General features: G+C 36.0%; 1 protein-coding gene across 2 annotated transcripts in view; it reads left to right on the forward strand.

Annotated features, from left to right (window-relative positions):
- Positions 1 to 20,972, forward strand: part of GALNT1 (polypeptide N-acetylgalactosaminyltransferase 1) — an 88,480-nt gene extending 67,508 nt beyond the window's left edge. For both annotated transcript variants that reach the window (XM_004683845.2, XM_012725948.1), the window contains exons 6-12: positions 3,617 to 3,787; positions 7,162 to 7,279; positions 8,679 to 8,859; positions 9,659 to 9,798; positions 14,151 to 14,249; positions 14,670 to 14,804; positions 19,059 to 20,972. In XM_004683845.2, coding sequence (XP_004683902.1) covers positions 3,617 to 3,787; positions 7,162 to 7,279; positions 8,679 to 8,859; positions 9,659 to 9,798; positions 14,151 to 14,249; positions 14,670 to 14,804; positions 19,059 to 19,205 — 991 coding nt within the window. In that variant the 3' untranslated portion in view covers positions 19,206 to 20,972. The remainder of the gene's footprint in view (positions 1 to 3,616; positions 3,788 to 7,161; positions 7,280 to 8,678; positions 8,860 to 9,658; positions 9,799 to 14,150; positions 14,250 to 14,669; positions 14,805 to 19,058) is intronic.
- Positions 20,973 to 21,843: the final 871 nt, after the last annotated feature.

Genomic DNA, 21,843 nt, shown 5'->3' on the forward strand with positions numbered 1-21,843 from the left:
CAGGAGAGGTCTGCCACGCCATTTGGATCACCTCCGGGATGGGGATTGAACTCATACTGAAGTGGCATTAGCTTCTTAGTGCTGAGCTTTAAACTGCTGCACCACAAGGGGCCCTCTTTTTTTTTTTTTTAATACAAAAATAATTTCCTCAGATGTTTCCTTAAAATATCTGTGATTAATACTATAAACTAAATATGAAGACATATTCTTGAAGGTATATTTACAGACTATCTTGTTAATGAGTGTGGGTTAGGATTCATGTTGTTAGTATGCAGACTGTATGCTCTGTTCACTAAGCAGGAAAAGATCGGGTGAACAGTGAACTAAGAGAAGGTAAGATAAACCCTTCGTTTTTCCCTACTTTCTGAGACTAACACTGGGCCAAGCAGGTCATGTCATGTTTGTATATCCCTTTTGGAACTAGAGCTCTCAGCTTTTAGCACAGCAAGGAGTTAGAAGGGAGTTGATGGATACACACTGCATCTTGTAATGTGTATTTGTATATAGAATCTTCAATAATGCAGGACAGACATCAGGAGCAATGTGTGTCCCTGGCTGTAGTACTTTAATGACAAATATTTTTCAAAAAATTACCTGCTGCTGACCTCTGACTTAGGTTCTCTGTCTACTTTAAATAAAAAGTAACTTAAGTCTGCTAAACCATATGAGTTGAATTTCTGCTTGTCATTGTAGCTTGAGCTACAGGCTGTCTGTATCAACATTAAGATAAAGATTCTAGCAGGGTATACTTTTTGCTAGTTAAGTGGAGGATGGCAGGAAGCTAAGCCATTGTATGTATTGTGTTAGCAGATGCTGGACTTACATGTGTTCCCTTTCAAATATAAAATATAGGAAAAACTAGCTCTAAGTTGATGAAAAGATACAGAAGGTTTAGGAAGAAAATAGCCTGAAGAAGGAATAGAATATCTCTGAATTGTTTTCTGTAAGTAATAGATGACTGATTTAGGATATAGTTACTTGTGCAAAAACAACACATAACGTTAAGACGTAGGAGCCTGGGCCCACAGAGAGAAAGCAGTGGGAGGTGATAACAGAAGTATGAAAAGGAAATTGGCAAAAGTAATAACTATAATGACTTCCAGTTTGGGTACTATGGTAGATTAGGTGTCATGAATAACTCTTGCAGCTGAGAAAGCTAAAATGCTGGAAAAAATACAAAACACATTTTGAACTGCATCATTGAGATGGCACCAAAGTGAGTACTTTTTGCAAATCTCAAAATGAAGTGAGGACAAGTGAACAATCTAAGTATTAATGCCAGACCAGCTTTTACCCGTAGGGTTTTTGCTGAAATCCAGGGAATACTTAGCATCTGTCTGTCTTGATAAACAGACAGGAGATAGAGGACAAGGCTTAGGTCTTGTGTAAGGGGAATGATGGCAACCATCACCAGTCTGTAGCTAGAACCTTCAGTGTAAATGAGAAATCTCATCATACCAAAGAAAATTTGTTTGTTTCAACCTTGATATGGGAAGAAATAAGTGGGGAACTTGTTTAGGGAAAACAAATCTTCCCCAAGAATTAATAAGCAAAGCACAGAAAACGAGGAAACCAACTCAACTCTTAATGAGACTAGTATAACCTTCATGTTAAACCAAGTATATGGAAAATTACTTAACCCCACTCATGAATATTAATAAAATTTTCACAGTACCAACAAATTGAATCTGAATGGGAAAGATACAAACATACATATATGTACATATATATATATAAAATAAATTATCATGCCTAATTGGCTTATTTTAATATTACAAAAACCACATCATGTATCCCATTGACAATTTCTAAAACTGTGCTTAAATCCTTGTCACTAAAACTCTGTGGTCACTTTAATTGATGCAGAAAAAAATTAAACATCTATTTATAATTAAAATTATTTAGCAAACTTATAAAATGGAAATATATGGATCTCTGAAAAAATAGATAAGAACTAACAACAAAAAACCTTAGCAAGCAAACATTAATGGAGAAATGTTTAGAGTATTTTTTTTTTAATATTTATTTTTATGTGTACAGAAATGGGTACTAAGCCAGAGGTGCAGGATGGTGATAGGCTTCACCAGAGACAGAGTGGGGAGCAGAACAGGCAGTTCGACAAAGTACACTGATAAGGGAAGCAGTGGGCTGGTCAGAAGCAGTCTGCCGCGTCATGTGGATCACTTCCAGGGCCAGGAATTGAACTTGCACTGAAGCAGCTGCGGTTGGCTTGCAATGCTGTGTCCTTACTCTTTGCGCCACCAGGGAGGGCCCATGTTTAAAGTATTTTTTAAAAAATAAGAACCTTGTGAGATAAGATGCCCTAAAGTACAGCCATTATTCAGATAGTATGAAATGTCATAGGATGAACAGGAAAAAAACAAGTGGAGACAATTGTAGATTATGTTTAAGGAAGAAAATTAATCTATGCACAACATAGTAATAATAATGAAAACTTAGCAATGTCCAATAAGTGTATGATCACTAGAAATGTCAGTTTTATCTCTACCCCAACAACAAATAGTTTGAAAATATGTAAAAAGAAAAAGAAATACCATTTATAATAGCAATGGAAATCATAGACTGTAATTATAATTTTGTTTAACCAAAGATTCATGAAATAGGAAACTACTAACATTCACTGGAAAATAATGTAAGTAGAAAGGTAGGTTTCATTTCTACTGGAAAATCAATATTAAAAACATCAGTTTTTGCTACACTGAACAATATAAATTTAGTCCATTTCCAATTGAATCTGAAATTCTCCAACAGAATTTTCTTGAAGAGGCATATAAAAATATGTAAGATGTTCCTAAAGAATAAGTTAAGTACAACAGGGCTTACCCTGTCAGCCTTTGAGACTTATTTTAAAGCTATTCATTTTGGCAGTGATGACGTACTGGTGTAGGATTCGTGGTTAAACTAGTGAAAGTAGTGTCTAGACACTCTCCCATGTTTATATGGAAATTCAAGCACTGGTATTACAATAGAGGGTAAAAGAACACCAGTAGGTAAATAGTGCTGGGAAAGCTGGTTACCCATAAGGAACATAAATGAAGGTGGATTCTTCTGCATATCAGACCTGAAATCGAGTCTATGGGACTTAACTGAAAATTTAAATATGAACAAAGATACAATTCTTTTTGAAGACAACACAGGAGAATATCTTTATGATTTTGGAGTGGGGAATGATTTCTTAAATATGGCACCAGTTGGATAAGGAGGATTCTTATTCTAAAATGTGGCTTCCAAGGACTATGAATAGGGGTATCTTTCTTAGAAGGGGCCATGGTCATATGTGAATGATTTCAAGTTTCTAAAAAATCATTTGTTGTAAGATACAGTCAAGTGTTATTGTTGAGAGCTATAAGCTTTGCTTTCTTTTTTTTTTCAATGAGGCAAATACATATAAATGTAAGTGGGGTAGAAGGTTATCAACAAGTTATAAATATGGTAAATAATGATGTTAGCTTGGTCAGAGTTAGCAGAAAAATGTTTTACCATTGTCTTTAACATTAGAAAATTAAATTTTTATTTAAAAAACCCTTATTATGTATTGTTATGGGACACCACAAAAGGTAATGTATAAATTAACATTTTTCTTTTATGATTTTAGGAGAACAGTGGTTTGTCCTATTATTGATGTCATCAGTGATGACACTTTTGAGTACATGGCTGGCTCGGATATGACCTATGGTGGCTTCAACTGGAAGCTCAATTTTCGCTGGTATCCTGTTCCCCAAAGAGAAATGGATAGAAGAAAAGGTGATCGGACCCTTCCAGTAAGGTAACTAATTTGTCAAACACTTTCTTCTATAGTGTTACTGGTAGAGGATTATGAAAATTTAGGATTTACATCAAAAGAATAAGTGTGTTTTGAGAAAAATGAAACGTTTGTGTACTACATAGGTAGTGAAGAGCCAATCTCAACATGTCAGTATTTTAAAGAGGGATTTTTCCTCTGATCAATAAAAAAATGGATTTTTTCTTGAATATAAATCTAGTACACATGAGAAATGTTAGCTACATGTGTATGTTCTTTCATTCCTATGTGAACATTTTGCAAATCTGTAAGTTACATTTTTGTTTTCATTCAGTGGTTAAGGAAAGTAATGTTTAACTTAAACTGTCCCTTAATTATTGTAAATGTAAATATATGGGAATTTTACTAAAACAAGATTCTTGTACCAAAATGTAAGATTGCAGATTCAGACTTGTACCATTCGGATGATAGTTACTGATTGGTGAGGTTAGAAAAGCTTGTTTCACACATAAAAATAACTAGAATTGACATAAGCATAAAAAAAGAGTCTATTAATGCATTTTTTTTTATACTTTATCATGCATAAGATTGTTTTGTAGGTTGGTTTTTTTTTTTTTAAGATTTATTTATTTATGCATACAAAACTGGGGTACAGGCCAAAGTTGCAGGCATGGTGAGAGGATTCACCAGAGACAGAGTGGGGAACAGCACAGGCAGGGTGATGAAGTATACTGCTGAGGGGAACAGCAGGTAGGTCAAGAGAGGTCTGCCACGCCATGTGGATCACTTCTGGGGCTGGGGGTCGAACTCATGCTGAAGTGGCTTTAGCTTCTTAGTGCTGTGTTTTACCCTGCTGTGCCACCAAGGAGGGCCCTATAGTTTGTTTTTATTCCCCCCCCCTGCCCCCAAAAGGGATAAAATCTCCATGACATTCAGAAATTTTTTTTTTTAAAGATTTATTTATTTATTCATACAGAACTGGGGTACAGGCCAGAGATGTGGAGGGTGATAGGATTCACCAGAGACAGAGTGGGGAGCAGAACAGGCAGATGATCAAAGTACACTGCTGAGGGGAGCAGCGGGCGGGTCAGGAGAGGTCTGCCTCGCCATGTGGTCACCTCCGGGGCAGGCGGGAATCGAACTCATGCGGAAGTGACTTGAGCTTCTCAGTGCAGTGCTTTAACCCGCTGCGCCACCAGGGAGGGCCCCAGACATTCAGAAATTTTTAATTGAGACCTTGAGCTTTCTGAGCTGTCCAAGGATTTATTCTAGTTGCATCATCTGCTGCATCTTCAGTAACTGAGAACCAAGCTTTACTTTCTATCCTGGGCCTCTCAGATCTGCTTTACTTGAATTCAGGTCCACTTGTGGCAGAGGTAAGAAGAGGTTTCACTAATTCTATGCTCTTTTTCCCTCAACCAGACTAAAGGGACTTTTCCACTCTCTTGCTGATAATTTAAATCATGGGTTCCTAAATATTTCATAAATGGAGGATCACTTTGAGAAATCTTAATCTTCTCTGCTACAAACAGAAGATTTAGCATACAATTCTAGGATTTGGAGATAAATAAACCAGGTCAAGAAATCTCCACATAAACCGATAGCAGACTGTTGATCTGCTGCCTTTGACTCCTAAGATATTAGACTTTTCTTACTCTTTTTCCCTCTATTCCTCTTCTCTTCTAAATCAAAATAAGCCCTGTTTTTATATAGAATTATTTCTAGTGGAAAAGCAAGTGCCAGCCTGAGTAGGGCATGAGATAACTGTTTTAGGTTGCAGAGGTGGTCAATTCATCTTAAAATATTATCTTCACAGTATTCTTGTACCTGGAATACAATTATTTTCTCCTAGTTGGAAACCACTTTTCTTCATACTGATCCTTCAGGGAAATCATGCTGTTGACTGATACTTATTTAAATCCTCTTTCATTATTATTTATTTCTTTTTTATTATCATAATTTTTTATTTTATATATGTATGCACATACACATATATGTATATATTACATCATTCTTCATTTTGTACATTTTTCCATCTTGGTTGTAATCCCTATGGATGTCCCACCACCAGTTCACTCATGTGCCATCACCATAATCCTGTTTGCTCTTCCTGCCCGTTTTGATCCTACTCTCCTCTTCACCTCCATAGGATGTCTTTGGTTTATAGTTGCTTGTTGATTTTAATTTTTACTTTATTACAATTGCTTTGTGTTTTTTTCCCCCCCTTTCCCTGACCTCTTACACTCCTGCTATGAGTGAAACTATCTGGTATTTTTCTTTCTGGCTTATTTCACTAAGCATTATCCCTTGTAGCTCCATACATGTTGCCACAAATGGCATCAGTTTGTCTTTTTTGATTGCTGAGTAATATTCTATAGTGTATGTGTACCACATCTTCTTGATTTACAATAGGGAAGATGTGGAATCAACCCAAATGCCCAAAAATAGATGACTGGATCTCTATATAATTCTACCTGTCCTCAGTCATTCTGCACATATGGGCCATGTTTTGATTAATTTTCAAAGAATAGACCATATTTAGTCAGGATGATGACCCCATTAGAAGGAGTATATTGGTTTTGTTTTGTAATTTGTCTTCTCTCTTAAAGTTCTCTGTTAGGTATAGAGAAAGCACTGCATTGTTTTCATCCTGTTTTATCTTATGTCTTTTCAGTATTAGCTACCCATTAGAACTTGGCATGTCAGAGTTACTAACATGAGTCTAAGTTAATATAGTCAACTGCATGTGTAGTTGTTAGGAACTATGGAGTAGGAACACAGCAAATGGAGAGAGGTAAGAAAAACAGCTTTCACTGAAGGAGTTTGAGATGAAAACTCAGCAGGATGGGAGGATCAAGAAAGGTACTTTAGAAAGGAAGAGCTCTTGATATTGGTCACAAAAGGATGTCAGTCCCAGGCAGCAATTGTAAGAGTAGATTCAGTGGTGGTAGTCCAGTTTGGTAAAAGTCATGTCTACAGGCCAAATACACAGTAAGTCCCCTGGGGCCCATGAACATTCTTGAAGTATGTGGGAATAACTTTATTCTGTAGTCAGGGTACTTTTTGCTGTTGATAGAAATTTGTTTTTAAAAAATCCAAATGCTGGCATAGTCCAAAAATTTGACAGGTTTTTTTCTAATGGTTATAAAGCAGTTCAAGCTGAAATTTGTTCACTGAAGCACTTTGATTTGCATGAATAGTTTATGTCCCCACATTTATACTGAAAATTCACACATAAAAGAAAATGGAGAAAGTGCAATACCTGACTTCTGTCCCCTTTTTCCCTTTTACCATCCTATACCTATACCGTTTAACAGTATGGATATAAAGCTACTTTAAAAACAAAAACTCTTTTAAATTGTTACAACTAACAGTCTAGTATTATAATTGAATTTCAGAACACCTACAATGGCAGGAGGCCTTTTTTCAATAGACAGAGATTACTTTCAAGAAATTGGAACATACGATGCTGGAATGGATATTTGGGGAGGAGAAAACCTAGAAATTTCCTTTAGGGTAAGTTCCCCTTGTAAAAAGTGATGAACTTTAATGACTCATAGCTATCTCTAAATAAAACATAACTAAATCGGATGAGTCTAATTGGACTTAACCTGCAGTTCAGAGAATTTGTTGATGATATATTAAGGCTTCATTATGAACTATGTAAAGCAAGTAATTCAGTTACCTTAATAGCTATAAAATGTACACAGGATTCTTTAGTTGTTTTTGTATTTTCAAGAAGGTAATTCAAACTATAAAAATTCATGCTCTAAAACATATGTGTATATATGTTATTTTGGTATTTAACTGTTAAGGTCATAATTTCTCTTTCAATAATATGTTTTATCTTTTATTGTGAAAATTGACAAAACAGTCAATTTACCAGCTTTGTATTTTCAATAAAAAGGGCAATAGAATTATGAAATTTTCCTAATGTAATTTTGTGCTGCCTTTTATAAAAGTCTTAATGCAGGTCATGTTCTCCAAAATCAACAATTTAAATTTTTTTAAAAAAATAATTCACTTTAGACACTGACAGTGGAAACAAGCAAGCTTATTTTGTTCTACTAGGTCACTCTGCCCCTAACTGTAGGTGAGGTTAAGACTCTTAACGCACCGTAGAGTCCCTGTCCAAACCTTTATGATGTGGGAAAATTTTAAAGTGGACACAATTGGATACTTAATAGAATTGAAACTTTTAAAAATGTGTTTTAACTATAAATTAGATTTTTAACTTGTGGAAAGTGGATTTTGGAAGGAACAGAAAAAGTACTTTTACTGCTTTTCTTTTACTCCTTTGTTTTATTTTACAAATACAATAGAGTAATTTCACTATATCTCACAAATATCACTATCATTGTGATCACCCAGTAATTTGTGAGAGGTATAGTTTAGTTCCTGGATTCTGTTTAATATATCTGTGATACAGGTTTGAAGAAGGGGAACAGGTAGGGCTATGGCTGAATACTCCAGGGCCAAGAATTTGTTGTTTTTTGCTATGAACCAAGTTACTAAACACATTATACATTTTACACACACACCGGCACACAAAATGTAAACATTGTACGAAATAATATGTCCTTGTTAGCAAGTGCTAGTTGCAGTTCATCAAATTTGAATTTATGATCCTTATATGAGTAATGGTCTGCAGTAAGAAAAATACTGCTGTGGACCACATGCCTTTCCTTAATTAGCCTGTAACCTATCTTTTCTGAATTTAACTTTCAAGTTCTAGTTTGTTCAGAACCAACAGTTAGAGAAGGGCTCACTCCTGAAGAAGCAATGCATTTGTGACCATATAGCAGAAACTCCTCTATGTGCCCTTTTATGAAATCCAACTATGAAGCTGAATTGATATGAACAATTTTTTTTGTAAATTGTCGGTGCCCTATATGGTTGACTTTGCTGTTTTCAGATTTGGCAGTGTGGAGGAACTTTGGAGATTGTTACCTGCTCACATGTTGGACATGTGTTTCGTAAAGCTACCCCTTACACCTTCCCAGGAGGCACAGGACAGATTATCAATAAAAATAACAGAAGACTTGCGGAAGTGTGGATGGATGAATTCAAGAATTTCTTCTATATAATTTCTCCAGGTTAGCATTATTTTGCATTAGACTTACAACATTAATTTTTTTTAGCCCTGATTCTTATGTATCCTGAGAAATAAAGGATGGAGAAGTTTTGAACAGAGGTGAAATACCCACCTCACTTGTCCTTGTAAGGTGTAAATGAAATCATTCCTAGTAGAGAAAATGCTTAGCAGCAGAATCCTGGTATGTTATTAACAGTAATAATAAATTATCCAGGTCAGTGCTGCATAAATTACTGTTAACTCAGATGTTGTCCATGTTTTATTTTGTCTTTTAACCTTACTGCAATATTTAACATATTTAACATATGTGAAAATATCAAGTAGCTCAGAGCCAGTGTAGAGCCTGGTAGCCTGCTTCAAGAGATTTCTCTCTAGTAACTTGACTGTTAATCAGCATTTTATGGAAACAGCTGTAAGTCTGCCTGACATTGTTAACCATTTCATCCTCATTTTTTAATTAAAAGACTGCTAAGTGGCAGGGTACACAACTCAGTGAGTTGTTTGTGAGAAAACTGCCTAGGAATAAATTCTGTGTTTCACTTTTGAGCAAAATACATCTTGATTGGAGGGGGGGGTGCCTTAACATAATTTTCTGATACCATGTAAGTTACATTTGTGTGTAATAATTCTAGCATGTGTTTCATATTAATTTTTCAATACTTTGAGGTCATACCACTAGTTTAGTAATCACACATCACCAAAAGATACATTTCCCATTTGACTTGTTAATAAATGCAATATGTAAATAGAATGTGTTACCTAAAAGGACATTAATAATTCAGAGTCAATTCTTTCAACAGGTGTTACAAAAGTAGATTATGGAGATATAGCATCAAGACTTGGTCTAAGACACAAACTCCAGTGTAAACCTTTCTCTTGGTACCTAGAGAATATTTATCCTGATTCTCAGATTCCACGTCACTATTTTTCTTTGGGAGAGGTAAAAAAAAAATATTACTATATTTTCACTTATTTATGAAAAATAATAGAGGTTAAACTTCCCAAAAGGGAGTATCTTTATATTAACTTAAGGTATGGGAATGTTCTTGTTAGTCAACACAGTCTGCCTTATAACTAAACCTCGTTAATAAGAATGCTCTCTTAACCTTTCACAGTTAGACCCTTGTTACAATATATTTGTCTTCTGTAGATCTCATTTTAACAAACTAACCCATCTAATTGAAACCATATACGGCTAAAACTAGTGTTAATCTAAATCATAGCTTGAACTTCAAAGTACAGTTGTGGAGAACTGACAAGGAAACCTTGAAAGATCACTTATAATGAATTGTATTTTTTGCACCCATTTATTTCCTTGGGAATTGCAATTCTTAGTTTGTTGTATTCAGTTTTTTTTTTCTAGTGGCATATTTTAACTTTCCAATCACTTATAAAAAGTGATAGTTTCACTCTTTTCCAACTTGGATTACTTTTATTTCCTGTTGTCTGGCTGCTCCATCTAAAACTGTTACTAAATTAAACAAGTGACAGTGAAAATCCTTGTCTTGTTCATGTTCTTAAAGAGGCTTTGACTTTTTCACATTGAGAGGTAAGCTCCTCTTTTGCCCACAGTTAGAATATTTATCATAAATATGTACTGAATCTTATCAAATGCTTTCATCTATTTGTTGATATAGTATGTCATGATCATTGATTTATGTATATTAAATCATCTTTGCAATCCTAGGTTAAGTCTCACTTGATTATGATGTATATAATCCATGTGATATACTGTTGAATTCAATTGGCTAGTATTCTATTGAAGAGTTGTATATTAGTGTTCATCAGGAATAGTGGTCTATTTTTCTTTTCTTGTGCTGTCTTTACCTAATTCTGGTATTGAGGCAGTACTGGCATGTATTAGGGAGTGTTCTCTCTTCTTGGATTTTTAGAAATAATTTAAGAAAGATGGGCTTTTGTGTTAGGAAAGATTTTATGATGTTTGAATTTCCACTCTTATTATAAGTTTGTTCAAACCTTCTGATTCTTCCTGCTTTAATCTTGGTAAACTATGTTGATCTAGAACTTTGTATCTTCAGGATTGTTGAATTTATTGGCAAGTAATTGTTCATAGTGATCTGTTATGATCCTCTATAAATCAAAATGCATTGGTAATAGTAATGGAATTTTTTTCCACTGGATCAGTCTACAGTTCCAAGTAAGTCTTAAATGAGGGCTATGTTGAGTTCTTTTAGTGATCCTCACAGATGTGTTCTTAATGAGTACCTGTTCTCTTTGCTCTAGGCCCTTTCCAATAAAGGCAGGCCTGGGGCAAGACATGAAACCATTCGATAACAGTTGTCCCTGTAACTTGGCCTTTTTTAACTGACCTAAATTTGGGCACAGGCATTGTACAAAAGAGTCTTGTCTAACCCATATAGATTATTGCCTAGGCAAGCTTGTCTTTTACCCACATCTTGCCAGCTGGCTCACTATATAAAGGGACATATTTTTACCCTTTGCAGTCTGCTTGTATGCCTTTTTAATTAAGCAGCTGGTCTTAAACTTTCGTCTCCTTAATGCCAGGTGATACTATGCAGCTTAAACCTCTGATTCCTACAGCCAGGATCATGCTGAAGTGCAAGGACCTTATACTGTGACACTAGCTCTGCTCACCTGAGCCTTCCTTTACTAAAAACTAGAAGTTAGCCTTCAGCGATTTTTTTTTTTTTTTGTGGTCATACTTGAAGGGCCCATCAAAACCTGAAATCATAGAATTTTACTATAAAGAGGGAAATTTAGACTCTGGCTTTATTGAGTATGATTCTCATGGCTCCTCTGGGACCTAGAACTGAATAAGTGTGTTTCATTGTAATATCAGGTAGTTAATAGAGGAGCTGAACAATGCCCACAAAAATAAAAAGGTTTTTTTGGACCAGCCAATCTTAGGGATTTACCAGTTGTTTGAGAGGCAGAACTAATAATCCTATGACTGTGTGTGAACTGTCACGCATTGATCAACTCACCAACGCTACAAGATGGGAGGTGGAGAAATAGTACCTAATAATTTGAAGCATAAAAAAATGGTTTAAACAACATTGCTGAGGTCACAGCCACAAAATGGAAGAGATAGGAATTAAGCACAGGTAGTCTGGCTTGAGAGTTTATGCTCTTAATCCTAACGCCTATACTTTCACACATCTAACCAGTATTTCCCTTGTGGCAGAGAGCAAAAAAGTGAATCCAGATTCTGTAACACTGGATTTCAGAAATCCTTTATATTGCCAACTTTAATGGCAGTACCAAGATACTGGGAAAGACTAGCAGAAACTTAGGTGCTAATTTGCTACTTTAGGAAGGGATTGAAGAAATTGCTCGATCTGTGAGAGGAAAAAAGACAAACTGCCAATTGTGTGGGCATACTAGTGTCAGTTACTGCTTGGGCCTGTGTATGTGGGACCACTTTGAGGGCTCTCAGCAAATCTGAGGTTCTTCTGTTTTACAGATGAGAAAATGAGATTCTTACTGTGATATTTCCCAGTTACTATGTTCTAAAAGTATGCTGATGACCCTTCAAGGTGCTCAATTGGAAAGGCAAGGGAGAAAGGAGTTGGTTTTGTGACCAAAAGTGTTTGGGAAATGTTACTTTAACAGCTGCATGCCCTCTGTAAGCATCTATTCTGATTTTAGAGAATGTACATCCTAAAAACAGCTTCATATGGATGTACTATATTAAATATCCAAACTGTCCTGTCAGTAGCTATCTTCCTGTAAAGGTAAGAACATCAGAACCAGGGAAGTTCCCTTTTCCCTTATCTTACTGACTATAAAGAACTAAATGAATCTTTTAGGTTGTAAGTTAGAAGGAATCGATTGTTTATATACCCAAAAGTTGAGACAGTGTCCTTTAAAGTGTGGGAGAACCCTTCTTTTCCTTATGTTGAACTTCAAAATACTCCTAATTAATCAGATTTTCCATTTTTAGTGTCTTGTCTGCTTTTTCTTTTTTAGAAATTCCACAAAGCTGGAACTAAAACTACATTAACTACATTTCTTTCATGTGTTTTCTCTCATCTCTGATAACAGACCAACATGTCATTTTTAAATTTTCCAAGTGTCTTTTATGACTTTAGCAGTGTCAGATTTTGGATAACCTAATACTTGTTGCATCCCAGTATAAACATTTAAGTATCTGTCACCACCTTTTCTACCTTCTATAACTTGAAAAATGGTAATTGGATTTTACAGTTAAAAAAAAAAATCGTGGCTATTAATGGGTGTTGGATTCTGGGATTTCCATCTTGAATAACTAGACAGTTATTCAAGTGGGGTTATTAAAATTCAGGAGAAGGGGAAGTGTGGTAGTGAGGTTTGTTATTTCTCAAGGTCAGAAAGGGAGTGGCAAAGCCATATTCAAAGGATTAGTATTAGAATTAAAAGATTAGAACTGAATTTGACATTTTAATGGGATGGCTACATGGAGGTGGTGAGTGATAAGAAATATTAACCTACATTATCACTTTACGCAGCTTTATGTTGGACTCTAAAGTTGGTGCGGTGAACTGTTTACCTAACCTCAGCATAGAGCTGACGTTATCTTCCGGTTGCTATTAGGATATTGGTCCTAGAGGGTTTGGGTCATTTGAGTTTAAACTTATCTTATGCAAAAGCCCCAGATCTTCCTTTCCACCCAAGCATAATAGTTTTACACACCTACGTCCTTCTATCTTTATAAGAAAAAAATATATTTAGACTTGGTGCCATTGTTAAATACTGTGGTAATATGTAGATTGTACATTTGGTTATAAGTGGTTAAATTGGCCCCACACACATAAAATTTTTTTGCCTTACCTACATGATAAGATGACATACCTCATTACATGTCCCCTTATTTACATGTCCCCTTACTTACCTGCTAATACATCCATGGGTCTAGATTTAGGACTTCCAGGTAACTACACATGCTTTTAAGCTACAATGGCTCGGAGGAGTCAACACAGCAAGGGGCACTGCTTAACAATCTTCCAAAGTTTGAAACTGATTTAAATACTTCTTTTCTAACTGATAGCTTATGAAAAAATGCTGTTTGCACTGAACCATGCATAGGCTTCCAGTTAAGCAAAGCACCAAGCTCTTTCATGAGAAAATGCTTACCTTGAATCCTGAAACACAGAAATCATAAACAAGACCACAGAATTTTAAGTAGCCAGATAGATAGTTCCCCAATACTCATCATCCTTGTCTCAGCGATTCAAGGTGGTTTTATAGCAGTGGGTAGTTTAAATTAATTTTTATGTTTATGTTTGCCAAGCTAACCTCTTTTTAACTCCTGATATTTTTATTCTCCCATAGATACGGAATGTGGAAACAAATCAGTGTCTAGATAACATGGCTAGAAAAGAGAATGAAAAAGTTGGAATTTTTAACTGTCATGGCATGGGAGGTAATCAGGTGAGTATTTTAGTAAAGCAGATAATTTTCAGGTTTGTTTTATCTTCTGTCCTCTTTTAATCTGATCACGTCATTCAGGAAATACTTTCCTACCTCTGAAGAAAATATAATGAAGACCTTTAGGAGAAGGGAGCAATTGAATGATTAACTTTAAATGAAACATTTGTAAAAGGCTCCTTGTGAGAATTGTGTTTACATTGCAGTCCTTGATATTATTTTGCCTTTTCAAACAGATGACAGTATACTCAGTATAATCAGAACTCAAGGTCATTTTTATTTCTTCTCTGTACTAGGGTAGTTTTAGTCATTCTCCATTACATTAACAAAATTCAAAAATCATGTATGTTTACCTTGCTGATTCCTGGGCATATAAAAATTCTAATTTCTTTTAGTGTTAAAGCATCAATTTTTGTTTTGTAGGTTTTCTCTTACACTGCCAACAAAGAAATTAGAACCGATGACCTTTGCTTAGATGTCTCCAAACTTAATGGCCCAGTCACAATGCTCAAATGCCACCACCTAAAAGGCAACCAGCTTTGGGAGTACGACCCAGTGGTGAGTTATCTAAGCGCATGTAGGAATACTACTGTGTGTGTCATGGGATATGTCGCCTGTTATTGTAGCTTAAAAAAGTTCTATGGAGTTTGAATGTGGATCAAATTGTTTATATTCTAAAAATTGGCAGATGGGGACAACAATGTAAAATAAATGTTTTCATCGCCAATAATTAGATATTTACCTTTGCTTCCCCTGGAGCCTCTCCTCATACCTGGCTAATCTCCCAACTTGTGACTTGCTCCACAGTTCTGGAACTAGCACCAGCATCTTCAACATGTGGTTTGCTAGTTCTTTTTCTCTCTCTGTTAGGAAAAGACTTCTGTTCCTACCTACATGTCAGATATATATTACTTTTGTGCTGTTGTGATTTGACACTCTACAGCAACACTTCTAATGCAAAGCTAGGAGCATTCCTGTCTCCTTAACAACTGCTAAGCAAGTAGCACTTTTAAATTCTCTCCTCCACTAACTTTAGTTTCCTCCCTCTGTACCTTCCATCTACTTAGCTCATTCTTTCCCATTCTTTAACTGGAGCTTTCCAGTGTAATGACTAGATTTCTTCCTATTCTGTCTTAAAAAAAAAAACCCTGGCTTATTATCATCAATCTGCTATTCACTTTAACAAGCCTTACAATTCTTCTGGATGCAGCTTTGACACCATTTCCATGAATCCCAGTCCGAAACCAGCTCTCAGTACTTATTACAATAGGGTCTGACCCTTAAATGCTATGCTTTTTTGAGATTATCTCAGTCTTTCCCATTATTAAATTCAAGAGCGCAAAGACCATGTTTTTAAACCCTGGGTCTCCTTTCAGTGTGAAGCAGTAGCTCATTTAACATGACCTTTGGAAGTGGTCTATGTGTTCTGTTCCAGGGTTTTCCATTATGAATGTTGCTATATAAAGTGCAGCAGACTCTAGAGAGTAAGTGCCAGTGGCACCCACTCTCCTTGCACAGCCAAATACTTCAAAAAATTAAAATTCTCCCAGTTTTATGTTTGCTGGAAAATGACAGTTGTACGGACATAGTAAGGAAAATAAAATTTCTAAGCCTGGAGGTAAGTGCTTCTGGTATGGTCAGTGGCATAACAATGTCAGATAACATTTGCTGCAATCTCCTTACCTTTTGTGGCCACAAGATGGCTGCTGTGCTTTTACCATCACATCCTCAATCCAGGCAGGAAGGTGATAACAAGGAAATGTGGTACCATGTGTGTTAGTCTTTATCAGGTGAACACTTTTTGTGGATCCACAGCAGAGACTGCTGTGTTTCAGTAACTAGAACTTCATCCCATAATGACCCACCCAGCTGCAAGGTTGCTAGGAAAGTAGGCCTTTGGTTTATGGTTTCAATCAGCCAGGAGTAAGAATGGATATTGGCCAGGCAACCTACAGAGTTTACAACAATAATAATGCCAAAGGAAAACGTTTGGTTCAAATGTAAGGTGCTAGAGATGAGTTGGTTATTTAAAAAGAACCCATTATGAATGTTAAGTTTTTAACTTCTGGATCACTTTGTGATCAAGTTTAGCGTTCAAGATGTTTATCAGCAAGCACCCTTTGGATATCAACACCTGTGACAAGGGAAAAGAAGTCTGTGTGATCGCTAGAGGACAGAGAGGAACACCACTAAAGCACAGGTTCCAAGGCCCAGCCAGCTATATAAGGAGGCTCCAGAGGGAGCAGCCCTCAGAGTTGTCCTGCCTCTGTAAACAGCAATCAGGAAAATAACGAAACATTTTTGTCAGTAATCCACAATTCATCATGAAATCTTGGGAAACTAGAAATAAGCCCTAGGGCCCAGCATTTTACTTGTAACGACTAAAGCCCAGATGAGAAGTAATCGCCCCAGGTCACAGAAGTAAATGGTATGATCAGACCTGGCATTCGTTTTAAGTACACGTAGCTTTATTGTAAATACTATTTTCAACCTTGCTATGAGACGTGGGATTCTTGACCCCTGGTTCTTCCACATATAGTATCTTTACTTAAAGTTATGTATTTTAGATCTGACTATATTGCAAAGTAAGTGCCCTTTTGGAAATAAAACATAGCTGTATCTAAAGACTGGGATTTTTTTCTAGCTTGCAGGTGGACTTTGTGCAATGATAGCCAACATTGATGGGACGATAAAATCTAGTTATCTGTCACTTATTTGTCCAGCAGACTAAAATTGTTTCTATATAAAAACTAGACAGTACTGCCAGGCCCTCTGCCTACTGCAGTGATGACAGCTCCCAGAAGTCTGTACTTGGAGTCCACTAGAACCACTCTCGGACGGGGTTCTTTACCAGAGCCTGTCTTCTAAAGGGAGACCTTGCTTACAGCCAGTTAAACAGCAGCCACGGATGTGTCTGTTACAAGTTTATTTTAATCTAAAGCACACAATGAGAAATTGGGCTGAGAAAAGCCAGGTCTCCAGCTAATTTTATCAATATAAACAGTACACCTGAGACGGTGCCACTCTGAACAGCCCCACAGGGCCTTCTGCATGTCTGGGGGGCACTCATTGTGCTGTTTACACATGACCAAAGGCCTTGGTAGCAAGCACTGTGCATGCGCAGCTTTTGCTCCTAGGCTGCTAGATTGTGTTTATGGCTGCTCAGGACTTTGCTAGTATATTGAGTTTTTCCATTTTTCAAGAGCTTAATCTGGACAAGCAGCTCTTTTTATACTCTTAACCTTAACATACCTTATCTTACTGTAAGGAAACGAACTGGGTAAGTAACTGTGCCTCCATTTTGTAGATAAGAAAACTGGACTCAGGTTTTTGCTCAGGAACATAGATTAATTGGTACATGAGAAATCTGGGATTTACTCCAGAAAAGTTTTAACTGCGAAGCCCATGCACTTCCAAAGTTTATGTATCTATGAAGTGAGTTCTAAAATATTGAACCTAAAGTAAGTTTTGGGGTTCTCTCTGGTGGCGCAAGGGGTTAAAGCACCACATTATGAAGCTCTCCAAAACCACTGCAGCACGAGTTCAATCCCCGGCCAGGGAGGTGACCCACATGGCGTGGCAGACCTTTCCTGACCCATCCACTGCTCCTCTCAGCAGTGTACTTCCTCGATCTGCCTGTTCTGCTCCCCACTCTGTCTCTGGTGAGTCCTCTCACTGTTCTTGCACCTCTGGCCTGTAACCCAGTTCTGTAAGCATAAATAAATAAATCTACAAACATCCTACCTTCTCCAAGTTTCCATTTGATCACACATGACTGAAAACTAAAATACTTGTATACAGTTATTAGATTTTGCTTTAAGTTCACATAAGTATAAAGGAGATTTTATAAAATGTTCCAGAATTGTGTTAATATTTCCTTACCTTATAGTTCTCTTAACATTTTCACCCTTGAACAAGAAAGGTTTGAACTGCTTGGGACCACTTACAGATATTGTCAGCAGAAAACATAACAAATACAGTAAACAAATTATTTACAGTTGTTTTTTTCTCTTGCTGACTTCACTGTAATATAGCATGTAATACATATAACATGCATAATGTGTTAACTGTTTTAACACTACAGCACTATTAGTAAAGTTACGTGCAGCTTTTTGACAGTGTGAAGGGTCAGAGGCCCTTACCCCTACATTGTCCAAGGATCAGCTGCATGCACTTACAATGTTTAACACAAATTCTTAAACAGCTGCTTTGAAGACCTTAATCTTACCAGAGCACATGATCAGGGTGACTGGTGTGAGTCAGTATGTGAATGTTATCCTGATCTCTCATTTTTTTTTCTTATTTTTAACAGTTTCTCATCTTTTTGAAATGATCATTTATCAGCTGTTTGAAATTCTAAGATTTATAAAACAACTCTCAAAGACCTAAATTAAAAGAAACTGAATCTGAGGGCTTGAGGTTGGAATTCCAGAGTTAATTTTGTACAGCCTCTTCCTGAAGCACTTTTGAAATAGCTTTTTGAAAATAGGTTAGGATCTTAAATTAGCCACCATTAATCTGATTTTTTTTTTTTTTAGGAAACTGAAGTACAAAAATATAAAGTTTTTCATTGTTATGGTAGAATTGGGACTTAGAATTTAGGACAGTGTACTGCAAGTCTATCGTAACCTACTATGCCTTAGTGCCATCTTTACATAGATGCTTTTTCTCCATTCTGTTTTAGATAATTTCCATTATCTGAAAACCTGTCTACAAAGGAATTTAATAATGATCACCAGAAGTGATGACTGTGCTGTTTTGGTCTATAATTTCATGTTAAGTTTTTTTTTTTTTGTTATCTGTCGCTTTTAGAAACTAACCCTGCAGCATGTGAACAGTAACCAGTGCCTGGATAAAGCCACAGAAGAAGACAGCCAGGTGCCCAGCATTAGAGACTGCAGTGGAAGCCGGTCCCAGCAGTGGCTTCTTCGAAACGTCACTCTTCCAGAAATATTCTGAGACCAAATTTACAAAATAATGGGAAAAAAAACAAGGATTGACTGGGCTACCTCAGCAAACACTTCTGCCACATTCTTAAGTAGCAAAAAAGGAAAAGTACTTTTCCTCCTCTGCGGGATATAAGGTTTATCAGCCATTACTAGACTCCTCTCGCTTTTTACTAGCTGTGAACCAGCCTTCCTGTCCACGGACGTGAAACTACATAGTGTCGAGACTGTGCACAACGATGTTTACAAGATTTGAAAGAGTCTTTCATCAAAAATCATTGTAAAGAATATTCAGACAATGAGACAACCATCAAAATGTGCTGTCCAGAGAACTCATTCTGCAGTTGGCACGTCAGTGACTTCTGGTGCACATGCTGTCATAATGAAGAAATTTCCAAGATTTTTTTCTGATTAGAACTGGTCAATAGTATATGAAATATTGCTATCAAAAAATGAACTGGAACTAAATCCAAAAATAAAACATTTTTACAGCAATTAAAAAGAAACTATATTAAACAGGGTTTAAAGGAAAACAACAGAACTATGATAAGTACAATTTGTTATAGTATAGTATAAAATTTCTATATAGATTTTATACCTCAGTGGGGAAAAAAACTGATTCCAATGAAATTTGTTTATCTGTAATAGTCATGGATACTTTTTTCCTTGGGGTGCTTAAATTGAGCTAAAAAATGGCTCTCTGAACGTACTTTTACTTTCTACGATTTTTTTGGGGGGGGTTTGTGAACTGTTGGAATTGTAATTTTTAAATGCCTTCAAAAAGTGAAAATTTAAAATAATGTCTGGTCTCATTGAACAAGTTAGCTATCTCAGTTGCTCTTGGGTCAACTGGCTTATAGACTTTCACATACATATACCCCCCCATGCAAATTTCTTAATAGATTTGCAACTTCTTAATTCAACCAATTATGCTGAATACCCAAGATTCATACTACTGTACTACACATTGTTTTCACAGCAATAAATCTTCAGTTTTTTTGTTCATGATTGCACTCAACAGAAGGCCTGCAGAAGTGATTTTAATGTTTGGGCGTTTGGTTTCTTGGAAAACTTTTTTCACTCCATACTCAGATGTACTTCATTGTCAAGTGCATATTTAGATTAGGTTATTGAATTGTAATGTTGATCTACTGCCTTTTTTTAAAATAAAATTTGACTGAAAATGTTTAATTGGCATTTTTTAATGAGTTAGCCAAGAAGTGCAGCTATTATTCCATATTATCAATCCTGCATTTCTTTTCTAAATTCCATGTAGACGAAATCAGTTTTCTCTTTTGTATCTCATTTTTAATACCACAAAACAATCCCTATCAATGTTTTACTCTAAAAAAAAAAAATTTTTTTTTCCTGATATGTAAAGCACTCCATTGGCAAAGTGTGTATATCTCCCTTCCTCTTTGTAAAATTATATTTAATGATATTCTTTTCTTTGATTATCAGACTCACTGCAGGCAGTGCTAGTTCTTGTGCAGAAGAATGTTTCTGAAAGTTGCATCACTAAATGATACTTGCCAAGTTCAGTGTACAGAAAGTTTCTCATATCTTAGTCAAGTTACTATCACGCACATGCGGATGCTTTAGGGTGAGGCTGTAGTGTAGAACCCATACAATTGTCCCCAGAAAATCTGAAATGAAGCAGGTGCTGGATGGAAATTTTTTTCTACTCCATGAGCTGTGTTAATCTGTGTTAATTCTATCTTCGGTAAGCCTAATGCTTGAATAAACCAGATGTCTAATCAATAAATTATTTTCATGCTCAGATTTCAGGTTTTTGTACTCTAGCATAGCTTGCTGTTATTCTTTAAGAAAACTTAGCAATGTGATTTAAAATTGTTTTATTTTGTTTTTAAGAGGGGAATGTGAGTGATTTAATTCATGGGTACTTTTAGAACCTGATAGATAATCCCATTGCCTTTATTTTTCTAATTAAAGAATTCCTGAATACTTTGAAAATATAAACTTCCTGAATAGCTGTGCCTTACATTGGTTTTATTTAAAGTTAGAATGGATGCCTGTTATCAGAGCCATTTGTAGGTTAGGCAGTATGCTAATCACTCTGTTGTAAATCAAATTGACAGGAATGAATGAGAACCTGCAAAGGATTCTTTGACCAGTGAGGAATTCATAAATGTGATGACTAAAGATAATTTGAATCTCGCCAATATATCCACTCCAATCCCACTCCTTTTAATGTTTTCCTGTTCTAGTTGGCATTCTTGAAAAAACCTTTTTGTAAATGAAGGGCAACAAGTAGGCCATGTCCTCATTTTGCTCTACAGTCAGCTGAAAAATAGACTTCTCTGTCAGGATTTAGTACTTTCCAGTTCCAAACGCGTATTTAACTCCAGAATTACATGTTCTTCAAAGGAAAAAGAAAATCAGAAGGTAGTGTTTCTGAGGTGATACATGTGAGGAGGTATGCAAATGGAAAATCACTTTTTACTGTTTAGAAAATTAGATGTTTCTAATTATATGACATTTAGCGCTCATTCTCTGAGTTGCTTTTATTACCTATCAGAATTAATGATTTTGTAGATTGTAAGATAAAACTCAGTTGTATTGTCTATATACTAGCAATACTATGAAGCTTCTTTGTAGAAATTGCAGATATGGGCCTCCCTGGTGGCACA

Source organism: Condylura cristata, unplaced genomic scaffold (assembly GCF_000260355.1).
Source record: "Condylura cristata isolate star-nosed mole 26May11 unplaced genomic scaffold, ConCri1.0 scaffold00016, whole genome shotgun sequence".
NCBI classification, from domain to species: domain Eukaryota; kingdom Metazoa; phylum Chordata; class Mammalia; order Eulipotyphla; family Talpidae; genus Condylura; species Condylura cristata.